This window comes from Pelecanus crispus, chromosome 7 (assembly GCF_030463565.1).
Source record: "Pelecanus crispus isolate bPelCri1 chromosome 7, bPelCri1.pri, whole genome shotgun sequence".
In the NCBI taxonomy this organism is placed as follows: Eukaryota; Metazoa; Chordata; class Aves; order Pelecaniformes; family Pelecanidae; genus Pelecanus; species Pelecanus crispus.
In genome coordinates, this window is record NC_134649.1 from 12,401,952 (window position 1) to 12,418,126 (window position 16,175).

The 16,175-nt window shown below is 37.9% G+C and overlaps 1 protein-coding gene across 1 annotated transcript; it reads right to left on the minus strand.

The window, feature by feature from the left end:
* Positions 1 to 109: 109 nt before the first annotated feature.
* DTWD1 (DTW motif tRNA-uridine aminocarboxypropyltransferase 1) lies at positions 110 to 13,721 on the minus strand. The gene is made up of 5 exons (XM_075713816.1): positions 13,446 to 13,721; positions 12,245 to 12,388; positions 10,639 to 10,912; positions 4,993 to 5,237; positions 110 to 224 (listed from the first exon to the last, which is right to left on the minus strand). The coding sequence occupies exons 1-4, from the start codon at positions 13,719 to 13,721 to the stop codon at positions 5,008 to 5,010; spliced, it is 924 nt and encodes a 307-aa protein (XP_075569931.1). The 3' UTR covers positions 110 to 224; positions 4,993 to 5,007.
* Between the last annotated feature and the right edge of the window lie 2,454 nt (positions 13,722 to 16,175).

The following is a 16,175-nucleotide window of genomic DNA, read 5'->3' on the forward strand; positions in this document are numbered from 1 at the left end:
TAATAATAACCTTTAGGTTTCATGCTGAGTTCAACTGGCTTATGGGTGCAGCTTCATATGTAGAGACATGTTATTCAGAGGCAGAAAATAACAGGTAAGGGAAGTGAAGTGCACAGGATCATAGGTCGAGCAGGACTCAATCTTGGGTATACTGGTGTGGAGCATTCTCTTCTGTTCAGTCTTCTGTGGTATGTTTCTAAACATCTTATTGCAACACCAGTGGTCTGAAAAGTCAGCAGTAAAATCATAGTTGATTTGAATGTGGTAACAGCACCAGTATTGCTCAAGTTAGACAAAAATTTCCATTTTTGGTGAGGTGAAAATACAAAGTATGTTTTGCATTAGAGAAGTAGTTCCCACCTCTTGCAGTGGGACTCAAGAACTATTTGAATTTTTTTCTGGCAGGTAGTGGTAAAGAAACCACACAACTATAAGTGTTCTTAAAGTTTAATGTGATACGCTACTTTCAAAATTCTAACAGTATCTGATTTCTCTTCAGAATCCATAAAATGGCAGCAATATGTTACCTTTCCCAGCAAGTGAACATGAAGAATGCTGTAAATTTTTCAAATAAACACTTACTTTGAATGTTGGTATTACTAAAGTGTCACCAGCCAAAATCAACATTCTTAGTAATGACAGCATTGGAATTTTACTAAAATAATGTCTCTCAAGACAAGGGATAACAGTTCAGGAATTATGCTGAGTCATTCAGTACTTCAATGGGTGACCTCATATTCTGGTATCAATAGATCAGCGTCTTACCGCCACACGACCTTTTCATCTTAGTGGGAAAGCTTTCCTGTTTTAACATTGCTGCAGTCACCGTTTTAAGTTGTGTGTCGCAAAACAAGTTTGAATTCAGCTCATGCACAGGTTTTTGGAATACTTTGAGACACAAGTCAGTGGTACCTGGGAGTGCTGTAACTTCATTCCAGTAAATGATGGGAAACCAGTAGGAAGTTTTCCACCCTCCTTATTTTAGTATTTTCAAAGATCATAGAATCATAGAATCGTTTCAGTTGGAAAAGACCTTTAAGATCATCCAGTCCAACCATTAACCTACACTACCAAGTCTACTCTAAGCCAATCAAAGGTAGACTAGACTAAACCATGTCCCAAAGTGCCACATCTACCTGTTTTTTGAACACTTGAACAGGATAGGGATAGGTGGAATGGATCTCCACATCACATTACATTTTATGTAAGTATGTCAAGACCATCATTTATGAAGATAGACCGATTTTTAAAGCAAAATACTGAAACTCAGTGCAAGAGAAGCAATAACAGATCACTACATTACTCTGCAACTGGGGCTGAAGAAGCCTATGTGGAAAACCAGATGGACTCGAACTGAAAAAGAAATTTCAAGAAGCAGTAGCAAAGGATTTAAATCAGGTGAGATTACAAGTGCTTTGGAAGGTTCTGCTGTAGATTCCAAGTTGCCATCTCTCTTCAGTCTCAATGTATCTTTACCCCATGCACTGACATGACCCTTTATTCAACCTAGGCTTGGATGACTTCTGTGCTACCTTCCAGAAAAGGAATTGTTTTTAGCAGCTCTCTCTTATTCATTTTGAGAAAAGGATTAAATCCTCCCTCTGACCAAGCATACAGGCATGCTAAAGTGAAGCCACTTCATGCTCCTGGCCAAACAAAGAACAAAAATACCCACAATAAGCAAAAGCAGATGGCTTCAGTGGCAGGAAATGAATGAGCCAGACTGCAGGTAAAATGGTTCTCTGAACACATCCTGGAGGTTTGTCATGACAGGTTCTTTGTTATCTGGGGCCTCCCTACAGGAGGCCAGATGTCTTCTGTTGTGAAAGGAGATAGATAGAGATGCTCTTCCTTTTCCTCCCCCTTTAACTTATGGCTGTTTAAGTTACTGCTAATGGAAGTAGAAGCCTGTTTTCCCCCTCACTCTCTGATGTTTTTGGAAACAGAAGAGATAGTGAAGGGGTATTCTGATATGAAAGAAAAGGCCCAGAACTGGTCCTTACCTCCCCATGACCCCCATTTTAAAGAACAGGGAGGTCAGTGCTGCTAATTGCACTTGAAAGATTAACCACTTGATTGCTTTCATTTGGTGGAATAAAACTATTCTTTAGTCTCAAACATGGATAAATCTAGCAGCGATATTGAGACATTTTCAGTGTGAGGTTGATGACTTGGTTGGTCTGGCTTTTTATACCAGTACTGAAATTAAATAGAGGGTTTAAATCTTTACAGAGGGGAGAGCAGGAGATGGGAGAGAAGGGGGAACTACATCCAATAGAACAGATTTGCAGCAGAAGTGACAATAACCTCCCTCCTGCCCTCATAAAAGGTTATCACAGGAATATCAACAGACCATGATTAATTACGGATATTAGATGTGCCTCTGTCACTTGGTATAAAAATGACTCTTGCATTACACTGAGGTTGCACTGGAACACAAAGAATCTGAACTCAATTCCTGGACACAGTGTTCCAGATTTAAAATCTTTTCTGTACATTGATTTCACCTGAGAATTAAAATTAATTTACTTTTGGAATAGATTCGTAATTCCCGTGGTTCAAATAAAGTGAGGTACACAAAACTTAATTTTGGAAACAATTTTTAACCTTATGAAACTATTTTCCAAAAGTAACAAAGAACAGCTTATATAAGCTTTTATCTGACCTCTGCTTCTTAAATAAAAAAACATGTTTTCAGGGAAATGTGTCTTGGAAGTAACTCCCCACCCCACCCCCCCGCCCTGATTTTTCTCTCTGGTTCTTGTAAAACATTAGGTCAGTGGGTTCATTTTATTTTTGTTTGTTTAAAGTGGGTGAAAGTTTCCTTCTCTAGCTATTATACTTGTGTGATTTTTTTTTAAATATTACAGCAATCTTTAAGCAATACGAGAACAGATGGAAATGTCAAAAGACTATCAAAATTCATACCAAAGGAAATAGCATTAATCATTGCAAAAAGCCAAAATTAACCTCTCAACAGGAATAAGAACCAAATGAATAAGAAATGTGTTGTTTCAACAGCCCTGAGACATGACTGCTGATTTTTCTCATTGCCTGGCACATGAACTCACAATATACTTAACAGCTGTGCCATTATATATGTATATTTAAAAACAACCTTTCTCATTCTGACTTCAAGCCTGTGCTTCTTGTGGTGCTGTTACAGTTCATGCACATTTCATGTACAGTTATGTGACTCAACTAGCATTTCTTTTTGCAAATGGAGGAGATGTGTTTTGGTTGTCCACTGAAATGCATTTTTATATGTGTTCACTTGTGCAGATAAGTGTACAAATCTGAAGATAAGTATGACTTGCAGAGAGTGTATTTGTATTTTGTGTCTTAAGCAATATTAACTTTGCTCTCAATATCTTGAAGCATTAAAAAACATAGTACAAAATAGTTGTTTGAGCCTGTATGGATTGCTGTGTAAGCGTAAAAAGATTTTCTTGGGAGTATTTTTCAAGGCACTGTTTCTGTGTTCACCAGGGTGTGAGGGTGCCCTCCTGGAGAGTATGCTACAGGTCATAATTTAGCCAGATTTGTTGAGGAAAATATACAACACAAACTTCAGAATTCTTGTTTAAAAAATAATCTATTTTATTTTTCAATTTGTATCACTCCAAGATTTAGTTTTTTCTTAAGTAACACCCTTCTGAGAGTATTCAGAAATATTTATCCATCTTATCTTGTACCTCTAATGAAACATTTTTTTTCTACCTTAAGACTGTAATTTTTACCAATATGAATTTTTCTGGCAGAACATCCTAGGATGATAAAAATACATTTGTATAGCTCTGCTTGTAAAAAGATATAGCTTAGCTCTATTACCTCTGCCAGCATTAGCTGTATGGTATAGCTTGGCAAAGACACTTGTATAATTACATTCATTTGTGATGACTCTACCAGCAGTGCTACATATACCAGCAAAAATTTCATCAGCATAGACAAAGTCTTATTTATGCTGTTCAAATTTGCACTATCACTGCAAAAGAAAAAACACAGCAGATTCATAGTCTGCCTAATTTAAGGAACTCTTGTCAGAAATGTTGTGGTCGGAACCACCATCTTCCCTATTTCTTGTCTCTGAAATTACTTTGTCTTAGGTCCTGCAAAAAGTTCGACATTTTCAGACACCTCCTACAGTGCAAGGAGCCCTTTCTGCTGCTTAGAATACAAGTATGTGGCATCTACAAAATGTTACTGTCTATGATATGCCGTAGTGACATTTAAGTTAGTGTTGCCAGAAATAATAATGATATTATATAATAATAATAAACACTTACCTAAATTAATTTGTTTGAAGAAGTCTAAAACTATCCAAGAAGTTGAGAATAATCTTAATATAACAGTATGTGAATGGTATTATAGAAATCACGCACTGTATAATGATGTTTAAAGAGATCGCTCTTTTCAATTACTAGGACAATTTTCCAGAATTAATCTTGAAAGTACATAATTTATATTCTATTCACTTAATGTGGTCTTTCATTTTGTATTGGTGCCCCCTCCCCCACATTAAATACTGTCTTAATAATTTCAGTAAGTTTTTGATGTCATGAAAGTGAAATCAGTATTACTAGGTAAAACATAAAGAAAACACCTGAAACAAAGTATTAATAATAATAAGTTAGCCTGCTAATTCCTTTTTACAGTTAGAGAGATCACTCCTTAATGGCAAGAGGGGCCATGTTGTCCTATCCCCACCTCAGGAAAGAATCTCACTGTGATGAGCATATCAGGTCTACAGGTTCAAACCCAGCAATATTTAGCAAAGCATAACTGTGTTCAAATAAGTAATTCTAATCAGACTGCTCATCTGAGTAGTTCTACGACCTCAAGTCTGCAGGACATGAGGTCTGCAGCTTACTTTTAGACACTCTAGCCATTATTAAAGAGTACAATCTATTTCCAGATTTGTTAGATAAAAATAGTTACATTTGTGCAGTTTATCATTACAAAAGAAACAAAATTAAAGGTAGTGTTACTTACCTATAGAGAGACATCTTAATCTTTTCCTGCACAACACTTGGCATTTTTAATCAATGTGTACATAAATGAAAAGAAAAAAAGCAGATTATCATATTGTCCTTTGTAGTTCTCTTTCAAAATCTCCTGATGATAGTCCACAAGGAAATAATAAATTGCTTCTATTGTGGAAAGGTATGTATCTGGCTTTCCCTTCTGATGACGCCAAAAGCAAGTTTTCCTTGTCTTCAACTCAATTTGCAGCAACCCTGTCAAGAAAAAAAGCTGATAGATTAGGCAATGTGGATTGGTGGATGGGATGCCAAACACGTCTTTAGTTTTGTTTTCTGACTTTGCTGCTAGCCTGCTAGATGCCTGCATGCAAATCATTTCTCTTCCTGTACCTCCATTTTTCATCTGTCAAATGGAGGCAATAATTTTATCCTCCTTTGTGGACCACTTTGAAATTTGATGAAAAAGTGCTGTAAGTTCTAGGTTACAATCCTCCTATTTGCAACTAAAACTTAAAGGTTATCCCTTCATTCATACAGCCTCACAGCGTCCTCAGTAAACTGTAGGGTCTCTTCAGATGGGAAGACTGAAACCTACACCTACAAAGACTCATCAATGTTCATAAAATGATTAATCAAACTTCATCATTTGCAAAGCTAATACCTTTCAAGTGTAAAACAGAATCCCTCAGACTGTTAGTTTTGCTGAATGAGGAGTGTTTGCTAAGAGCCAGACACTTTTCATTTATGCTTGTTAAGTAACTGAAATTTCACTGGGATTACTCAGGAGTAAGTATAGCAGAATCTGGTCATTAACTTTATTAGAAACTAAAAGCATTCCGACTTGAGATGAAAGAAAGAAATCTGGTCTCTACATGGCATATGAAAATCTTTTATCTACTATAGTCTCTAACTGTTTTATTATTCAGATGAATTTTAAACATGTATCTTGATTTTTGTTAAGATGCATAAGCTACTCAAAATTAAAAACACCTTGCTGTGTAATCACTTTGTAAACAAGATAGACAGTTGGATTATAAAGAATAGTGTATACACCTGTCAATACCAGGATCAGGTTGTAAAATTATCTTTTTCTAAATGTTAAAATTGGATACTAAGTGTGTGTCATGGAATGGTTTTGTACAAGTAATAGTATAAATAACAATATGGTTTAAGAATTGCTTGGAAGTTATGGACAGAGGAGTTCCGTAAGGTCCAAATTCAGGAGCACCAACTGGCCTATAGCCCAGCACCTATAATTCTACACTTTTTACCTTCAAACTATGTTTAATTCTTTCTAGTGTAATTGCAAGATGCATTTAGTTGTTTGCTTTGCAGTTAGTGATGTATGATACCTTGCGTAGTAAAAGAAATCTCGCCTACAGCGTTTCAAACCAAAATTAAAACCAGGAAATTCCATCACTGAATTTAAATGTTATTGTTGGCATTTCAGAACTAAAAGTTCAAAATAGTGTAGTTCAATTCTTACCTCTAATAATCCTATACATGTGTATTCAAAATAGTAATAGGAAACTGCATTAAGCTTGTTTCCCTCAGAAGGTTTCAATACTCGAATTCTTAGCCCTAACCAAAGTGAAAACTTTCATCAAATTCAGCCATGTTTCCACCTTAATAGCAGTGAACTACATTTAGGGGATGATTCCTCCAATGTAAACTCTCACCTATTTGTGGTTTGAATACAAATAGAAGTTCACTGAAGGCAAGACCACTGATGCTACTGAGCTTACCACAAATGCAGGATCAGTTAATTTCAAACATAGAATTTTAGGAGTTTTGTAACAAAAAGAAATTGGAGGGGGTTAAGGGTTACAGCTTACTGAGCATGTTTCTGTCATCTGTACTGTATTTGTATCTATACAACCAAAGGTAGTGTTTTATTACAAATGCTGGTTGTTCATATGAAAGTTTACAATACTAAGGAAATCAACATGTTGTGTTTGCTTTTTTTAGCATGCACACACTTTGAGCTCATTAGAAATAAATGTTTCTATGAATCCGAGATCGAGCAAAATGGAAATACAGATACCTTGAAATCTGCTTAGGTAATGTAACCAAATTTCCCTTACAAAAGTTATTCTCCTGTACATATGTCTTATGGCAGACAATACCTTTCAGAGAGATCTCCTACCTTTCCTTAAGGTTCCATGTTTTCCTGATATGCTACGTCCTATTATCACAGCGTAGTTCCTGTGCTCCCTCCACTACAACAATCGAATGCTCATACCTGTAGGATCCTATATTAATCATGTTTGGTCACTGATGTTACATCTAAGAGAGATTCTAAGCTCTTATCAAAAACATGTATGTAAGCTGTAAAGTTTACACACATGCTGAAGCCCGTTGCTTACTCTGAGCCTTCCATTACCTCTTTGTCCCTAAAGTTTGTATAGTGAACTGGGAGATTCACTAGTTCAAGAAATACCAGTGCTGAAAATTTTAAGTAATGAATAATTGTGGTTTGTACCTATGGTAGCTAGTAAGAGCCTAAGCTCTTACTAATGTGCCTGTTGTTGTTTTAATTATACTGTTAATTTCCTAAAGAGATAACAGCTTGAAAATGCTATTTCAGGCAGGAATTCTGCTCCTTGCTTAATCTTCCTGAGGTTTATGAGTAACTTAAGGATTTAGGCTGAGGAAGAAGGTGTTTACATACCTTGCATTCACCTTCCCTCTGCTATGGCCCCCTGAATCATGTCAGCGTTATCTTATTTTAGAAACAATGTGGAAACTCATGACAGAACTCCCACTTTTTCTTTGCATCACACCCCTGTGTATGATTTTGAGGGAAGAAGAAAGATGAAAATGTGAGAAGAGGACAAGAGATTTGTCAGAAAAAGATGAGGGGAGATTGCCTCTGAGAACATCAACTTCCTGCTCTCAAATACCCTAGCTGTGCATAGGCAAAGGCTACCATTTTCTTGTGGAAATGAAACCAAGCACAGAAACTTAAAAAACCCCAAACTACTAAAGCAGACGTATCATTCAGCCTTGTACAAGAGAATGTATAGGCTAATAAAATAAGACATTTGGCTAACACAAAGTGGATCAAACTTACAGGAAAAAATACCAAAGCAATCTGTTTCTTTAACAACCATGTTGATATTGCCAATAAGCTTCATCACTCATATGAGAAAGTAATTGTTAACATTAGATGCAACTGTTTCTGATCTAGTGATCACTTAATGAAGTAATCAATCCTAGACATTACCGACTTTCAAATATTTCCTGTCTTTAAGACAACTGATTTAGTTTTGCTTTCTAAAGATACATTACACCACTTTTCCAAGATACAGAAGTATTTTTTATCCAAGTTTTCTAGGCTCTTTTTTTAAGATTGATGTACTCATTTGCTTTCTCTTGCAGTACAATTAGCTAGTTTTACTCTCTATATAAATGCAGGCTTACAGAACACAAGGCTTTTCTTTACATTTTCTTGGCTTTGTTAATGTTTCCATCCAGTATTTCTTCTAACTTTATATTTCTGAATAAGTACGGCAATTACTTTTTATTTGGAATTATGAACACTCCTTTTTGAACTTTAATATACGAGGAATATTTTATTGGATGATGACTTCATTTGTAGTTGAACTGAAAAATGACAACAGTTCTCTATTTTTCATGTGTGTATGTCATGGTTTAACCTGGCAGACAGCTAAACACCACAGAGCCATTCGCTCAGTCCACCCCCAGTGGGATGGGGGAGAGAAGTGTGGGGAAAAAAGTTAAAACTTGTGGGTTGAGATAAAGACAATTTAATAGGACAGAAAAGGAAGGGAAAACAAGAAGAATGGTAAAAGAATATACAAGTGAGGCACAATGCAATTGCTCAACACCAATGCGCAGCAGTTCCCCAGCAGCAGCAGCCTCAGCCAACCTCCCCTATTTTTTGTTCAGCATGACATCATATGGTACGGAATATCCCTTTGGCCAGTTTTGGGTCAGCTGTCCTGGCTGTGTCCCCCCCAACTTCTTGTGCACCTCCAGCCTCCTTGCTGGCAGGGCAGGTCCTTGACTAGTGTAAGCACTGCTCAGCAACAACTAAACCATCAGTGTGTTATCAACATTATTCTCATCCTAAATCCAAAACACAGCACTATAACAGCTACTAGGAATAAAATTAACTCTATCCCAGCTGAAACCAGGACAGTGTAAAACATAAACATTTCATCAGTTTATGCCTAAAGAAACTCCGCCCCATTCATCTTGGAAGGCAAAACTGCAATCTTGAAAAGGAGTATTAATGCAACTTACGTCCTTTATGACAGGCACTAGGGAAAGCAATGAATGCATGGGTTGTGCACACTGTTATACCTGCTCTATGGAGGGTAAAATTCTCCCCTGTGTATGGATAAAAGAGACTGACTTGGTGACACTAGTCACACCTTACAACAATCCTGAAAGGTGCTCAGGGAAACAGAGGACTGGAATACAGCTGCAACAGAGCTGAAGTTCTAGAAAGGAGGGAAGAGTCCACTAGATCAGCATTCACATGGGGTAACCGGAAACCATTCTTTAAGAGCTCCAAAGTAACAACAGTCATGAATTTTTGACTGATATACTGCATAAGCTTCCACGGAACTCTTCAGTTCCCCTGGCCGCCTGTTACTTTTCTTAAATTCATCCTTTTAAAATAAGTTCCAAATGCTTTACAGAACTTGCAACATACAATTACTCTAACCTTTACAGTAATACTTCAATTTATTTGATAGAGTATCTTTTGTGTTAAACTAAATACTTAGTAACAGGATTTTATTTAGCCAATACATTATACTAAGATGTGGGATTCTTTAATGAACTGACTAGACAGCAAGGTAACATTAATCTCACGTGTAAGAAGTCTGTGAAATTTCTTGTAGGATCCAGTGCAAAGCAAGCACTAGTAAGCAGTTACATATATTACACATAAACTCGATAGCCTGCCTCCCAGGTAAGTGCACTTTTTTCACTAATGAAAGTATTTTCAAACTCCTATTTATCTCAAAAGAAACAGGATGCTATTTCTAAGAACCTGAGACAAAATCCTTTGTAGAATTAAAGTTTTTGCTTTCAGAGATGGGAGGGTGTGGAGGGCAAACAGGCATTCCCCATTTGACCGGAAAGGAGTGAGGTCATTGAAATGACCATGAAACAAAGAATTTTACTAGAAAAAGAAACCAAGCCACGATATACTTGCGTTGCATCTCCTAGATCCCTCTTTCACCTTCTAGTGGCCTGTCTGCCATGAGCATGTACAAAAATTCTCCCCTGGGTCTCCTGAAAAAGCAGATGGCCACCCGCAAAGGAAATCTTTCTGGCTTCCTTCAGAGGTCATTCAAACTACTGTTCTTCTATTGTCTAACATAACAGCTTCCATTCTGTGAGATTGAGGAAATTTGTTCTAATACAGAAGTGGGAGAAATAAACATAAATGCTTTCTTAATACTAGTCTTATTTTGCAAAACAAATTATGACATGAAAAGTAATGGAGTCTTTGGCTCAGGAAGTTTTCTACAGCACTGAAATAGGCCTTTGAGTCTCTCATGTATACTCAGATATAGGGTTAGGCATACACTTATGCTCAGGTCTGCTATATAGACATATATTTCCCTTAATCATTGCTGTAGCAATAACATCTCAATATCAACTTTTTTTTTTTTACCTTGAAGTCGTTCATCAGTTATTATTTTGTTAGTTTGATTCCAGGTACTGTCAATAAATATTATTTTCTTCAGTCTAGTGCCTTCACTCCTGTTGCTTGAGATGCATTCATTTAGATTTTTTTCTTCTTTAGGTTCTCTTTTTGCTTGCTTAAGAAATGGCTCTCTGGAACAGTCGTCATCATTATCATAAACACTATTCTTAGTGTATTTTTGGAGATGGAAAGCAATATCTTTTACTGAAACTGAATTGGGGCCAGGAAATATAAGTGCTATCTAAATGAAGAAAAGAAAAAAATCCGAAATTCAACAATCTAATAAAACACCAGGAACTGTTTCATTAAAGAACAGAAATTTTCTGTCCCCACCCACCAACATTTAAGTTAGGAGAAGATGAGAGAGTATCACTTAAAAAATAGTCTATTGTTTAAAAGGATAAAAGACTACATTAAAATAATGAATAAAGGTACTTATTAGAGATCTTTAATTAAATGTCACCTCTATGCCTCTACTACCAACGCTAATGCTTCTGTATAAAAAAAGTTTTTTTCAGCCAAGACAATGGTGTGAGCCCTGAGGAAGTTCAAATTTCACTTGTTGCTGCAGTATATGGGGCAGGAAGGCCATAAAGAATAGTTCCAAATTTCATTCAGAAATTTTAGATTGGAAGAAATAATCTCTTCTGCCCTTGTGTCTATTGCAGGTCCCACAACTATCTTACATGAAGATGACCAGTGATGGCCTTACTTAGTACTTTTTCAGCAGCTTATTGCAGCACTCAGGATTTATGACTTGGAAAGCCTGGACAATACGAAGTCACTGCAATCTCTTCCCACTTTTGCCAGCCTTCCCCATTGCTCTTTCTGCTTTTTTTCAGCTTCCTGCCTCTTTGCCACCTGTGCTCTCCTTGATGGCTCATTCCTTGAAGAAAATAACATCTCTATGAGATATGTCTCTTACTCTCTTCTCCATGTAGTCAAAACAGTAATGAAAGTGTTAATTCTGACATCAAATGTGTAAATCAAATGTGTAGATTTCGGATTAATCATGCCATTTAAACAAGCATATAATCCAAGTTCACAGCTCACTTTTTTCAGACTCTTGTGCTGACTGTGATAGACTATAGTTCCATTTCAGTAGGTTTTCTCTGCAATAGTGAATGTTAAAAATTTTAAGGAAGTTTAAACACTGCAGCTGCTGAATATGATGAGCACAACAGCTAACTGCTGTCTAACTTGCTGTAAGTTGAATACTTTCATATGTTTGGGCAAAATACTTATGGTACACAATGAATCAAATTATCCATTATCTAAGGTGGTGAACATAGGAAATTCAAGGTGGCTAGGTAATGCTACAGTTTTTTTGAGCTTTGGAGGACAGTTCATAACCGCTGTACACTTGTAGGCCCAGGCTTTGAGAGAGCTCAAGATGGAGTGGACTGGGTTAATGGAACAGTGCTAGCTCAAGATGGAGTGGACTGGGTTAATGGAACAGTGCTTTCCTCCTGCTCCCTCCTGGAAGAGTGCAGTACCACTGCAGGAGGAAATACAGAAGATACCTCTGCATCTCCCCAGTACAAAGCCCTGCTACCTATATAGAATGTCTTACTTCATGTCTTTTTTCTTCATATTCTGGAATGCAAGGGTATTTATAAATTGTAACATCATCAGGTGCCAGGAGCTTAGCATGCACAGCAGTGCTTTTGCCATCTGTTTCATTTGGGTGTTTAATAATGTCAATCTTCAAAGGTAACTACAGTAAGAAAGAAAAAAAAAAAAAGAAATAAGCAGGTCATATATCATATATACAGGTACAAAAATTTGTACAAAAATTTATGCAAAATCCCTATGGGTGTGTAATTAAGACATATTTGACAATTTTTGACAATGTTTTTGTTTCAATAGGTTTAGAACAAAACTAGAGACAAGTGACAAGAAGCACCTGTTACATTCTCTCAGCTCATGTAAATACCTAAGTATGCAATGAATGCAATTTGGAATGCTGCAGTAGTAGCGTGGCAAAACCTCTAGAAATAGTATGAATAAGGTAAATAAGATGTGGTCTTAATTTGAGCAATATAATGGTCGTAAATATGAATAGTTATCTGTATTAGGTATTCACCCTAGTGCAAAAATGGACATTTCAATGAAAAAACACCTAAATCCACTAGGTCAAAGTTCCAAAGCACTTCTAGTGTTTTCACAATGCTTTCAAAGTAGAGTGTCTTCAAAATGCGTTTTAGTTCCCAGGTGATTTTGCAAAATGTCTCTCAGTCCTCTTTGATGGTTTCTCCAAGTATTTTAGCTGAAGGGCATTACACTTTTAATTCTTTATTTACATTTGAAGAGTGGTTATCTGAATTATACAACCATGACATTTAGGAATGCCTTTTAGCTCACATGTTATGTAAAATTCACTCTTGGTTATGGACAAATCATACTTTTTTGTTCACAATACACTCTGTTCTGGCCAGAGTTCTTAGAAACTGAAGAATGAAGGTAAGAGGACTGTAAAAAAACTTTTAAGAACTAAGTGAAAATGTTGTCGTTTGCATGAGAAGCTGTGTGATTTCAGCTTATCTTCTCATCTAATAGATGCATAAATGTTTATGTGAGGACTTAACGTTGTCAGTGTTTGTACGTGTAATTCCTCAAATAAGAACAATAATTTTATCTAACTGTAGTTTATTCATACTTACAGCTGTGTTAAAGAATGAATCAGAAAAGAAATGGTGACAGACTGACTGTTCTCTGTCTCCAATAACTAAAAGGCACAAGAATATTATAAAAAATCCGTAAGAAATATTAACCTTTACAGTTGGAATTTCTTTGGTAGGGACAGTTTCAACAGGAACAAAGCACGTATAACAATAAAACATTCTTGAACTACTGCATCGGGGGCATTTTGATCTCCCACTCTTTTTTGCCTTTTCAAGTACTTCCTGCGATGCTAACTGTAATTGTTGAAGTGGGTTATCTTGAAACGATGATGGAGTCTGCAATTCTAGACTTTCCAAACATTCAGTATTTCTTTTTGGTCCTTCAGAGTTTTCTTCATTGAAAAGTGTAGATGAATTTAAAGACATGGTTAGCTGAAACAAGACAATATGTTGTAGCCGTTAAATATAAATCCAATATACTATGAACTAATTTATTGGAAACGATTCTTTATGATCCTATTTACCAAAAAATACTCATCAAAGAAGGTATTTTCTACAAGAGAAAAAAAAATAATCTGATTCAGTTGTTATAGCACCAAGAACTCTAAACAAGTTTCAGAAAAGCATGAGATAAACAGCTAGAAAGAATTTGAGATCTGCATCCTCAATGCACATATATGCACATTCACTGTTTTACTGAGATAACTTATACCACTCAAGTTGTGCATTTTTTCTTTTTTTAATATATATATTTTTTTTCTATATATATGTATATTTTTTTTTTTTCCTACTGGTAGGATCAATGTCTAAAAGCTTGTGAAAACACTGGTAGACACTATTTACCTGGATAAGCAGTCCCATTACTCTTCAACATGACTACTGACAATGAATTAAATGTCTACAGGACAGAAATCCGTAAGAAAAAAGTTAATTGTACAAATTTAGATCTCTGTCCTGAAATTTATTGTGTGTGGGTAAACCAAAGTACCTGAATGAAATGCCTGTTGACAGAACTTTGTGCTCCATATACCAGATAGTAAGCGCTGACCCAGTCTAGACTCATTCTGCAAGTTTGTATTTATTTAATAACATTGATGGAGTTTTTTCAGGCTTTCTTCAGGACAGATGTTGTCTCACCCTCTGCAGCTGGCATAAAGTCTTCACTGTGTACTCCAAGTAATGTATCGGAAATGTGACTGTATGCCCATACCTGATCCAGACAGAATTAGTATTGCTGTGCGCAGAGGCTCATAGTCACAGTTTTAGTGAAACCCTTCTGCCTGGATCACTCAGGGTCCTCTTTGGTCTTCAAAGCAGCCCACAGTCAGGAGCCCGCAAAGCCTGTAGTGGTTATAAACTGCCTTTTGCACTCTGTGCTGCATTGCTTAAAATGACAGAAGTCATTCTCCGTATTTAGTTTCAGCTAATTTAGGTTTACTTTTTCATGTCAGGGATCACACTTGTGAAATGATGGAAGAAAAGAGTCATGTTTAACAAAAACAAACACACAATAATTCTTGAGATGAGATTCAAAGTGTTTAAATAAAACTACCTGTAATTTAATTGAAACATAACAAAACCAAAGTACTTTCCAATAAAAAATTAAAATTAACCCCAGAAAAATTAGGTTTTGTTTTCTGGTAAAATGCAATACTCATGCATGCTACGATACCTTCCCCTCCCCTGCCAACAAGCTCTAACTTTTGAAAGGTCAGGGATGTCCATTCAAATAAACACAAAATCTAATATGCATACAAATTTTATAGTGCAATGTGCTTTTAAATATCTCTGAGATAAAGCATATATACCCTACATCTCAGACTAACCCGTACGATTATGAAGTTTCCTCAAGGAGCAAAGAGGGCAAGAGGCCCTGTAATTTGACATGCATTCCCAGCCTGCAAACTGATTCTTTTCAGTATAATGTCTTATGGCACTGTGGTGTTCAACTATGACGCCCCGAAGCCTTTTTATTATTGATCCTGACAAGAGATATGCTGCTCTAACGGCACAGGAAAACCTTTGTGGTCTCAAAATAATAGCTGTTCACAAAGTTTCAGCAGTATACATGCAGTATACTTTTCAAAAAAAGACAGCAATGGAGTTTTTGCAACTCGCAAGATCCGAATCTCGATTCAGACAGAGAACTTTAAGACTGTAAATAACAACTCCATCTACACCTAATCTGCAAAGCCCAGATATGTCACTGCCGCTGGATGGTACCCTCCACATTCCAACCGCAATTCTAAGGCAACTTAAAACCTCAGCCGGGACACCGGGGTTTTGTGTCAAGCTCACGAAGTGCCGGAAAGCGCGCTCCTCTCCGTCACCGCCGTGTGCTAGCTCGCCTTGGCTCACGAGTGCCTGCCCTGGGGGCAGCGAGAGGGGCGGCCGCGGCCACCCCAACCGCCGGCGAGGGGCAGCGCCGGGCCCGCCGCTTCCAGGCCTGGGCCCTTCTGCGGCAACGAGGGCCTAGGGCGGCATAAGGCGGGCTGTAGGAAACGCACCGGAGCTCTGAGGGGCACAGACCTTGGCTGTTGTGGTGCCTCACGGAAAACAGCAGAGCAGTTGTCCCGTCCAGGCACGACGGAAAGGCCCCTGCCTCCGCAGGGACGCCACGGCCCCTGAGGGCGGAAAGCCGCCTCCTACCGCGGGCCGGCCTAGCCGGCGGCCACGGCGGCCGTCTGGGGCCGCCCTCGCCGCGGGGAGAGCCGCCAGGCCGCCCCACAGGCCCCGCCACCCCCGTCGCGGCCGCCTGCCCCGTGCGGGCCGCGGGGCTGCCAGGAGCGCGCTGCCTCGGCGCCGTGCTCCCTCCTCTCTCCTTCCCCCACCCCGTGGCCTCGACGCCCTCGCGGTGTGGCGGGGAGCTCCGCATCGCCC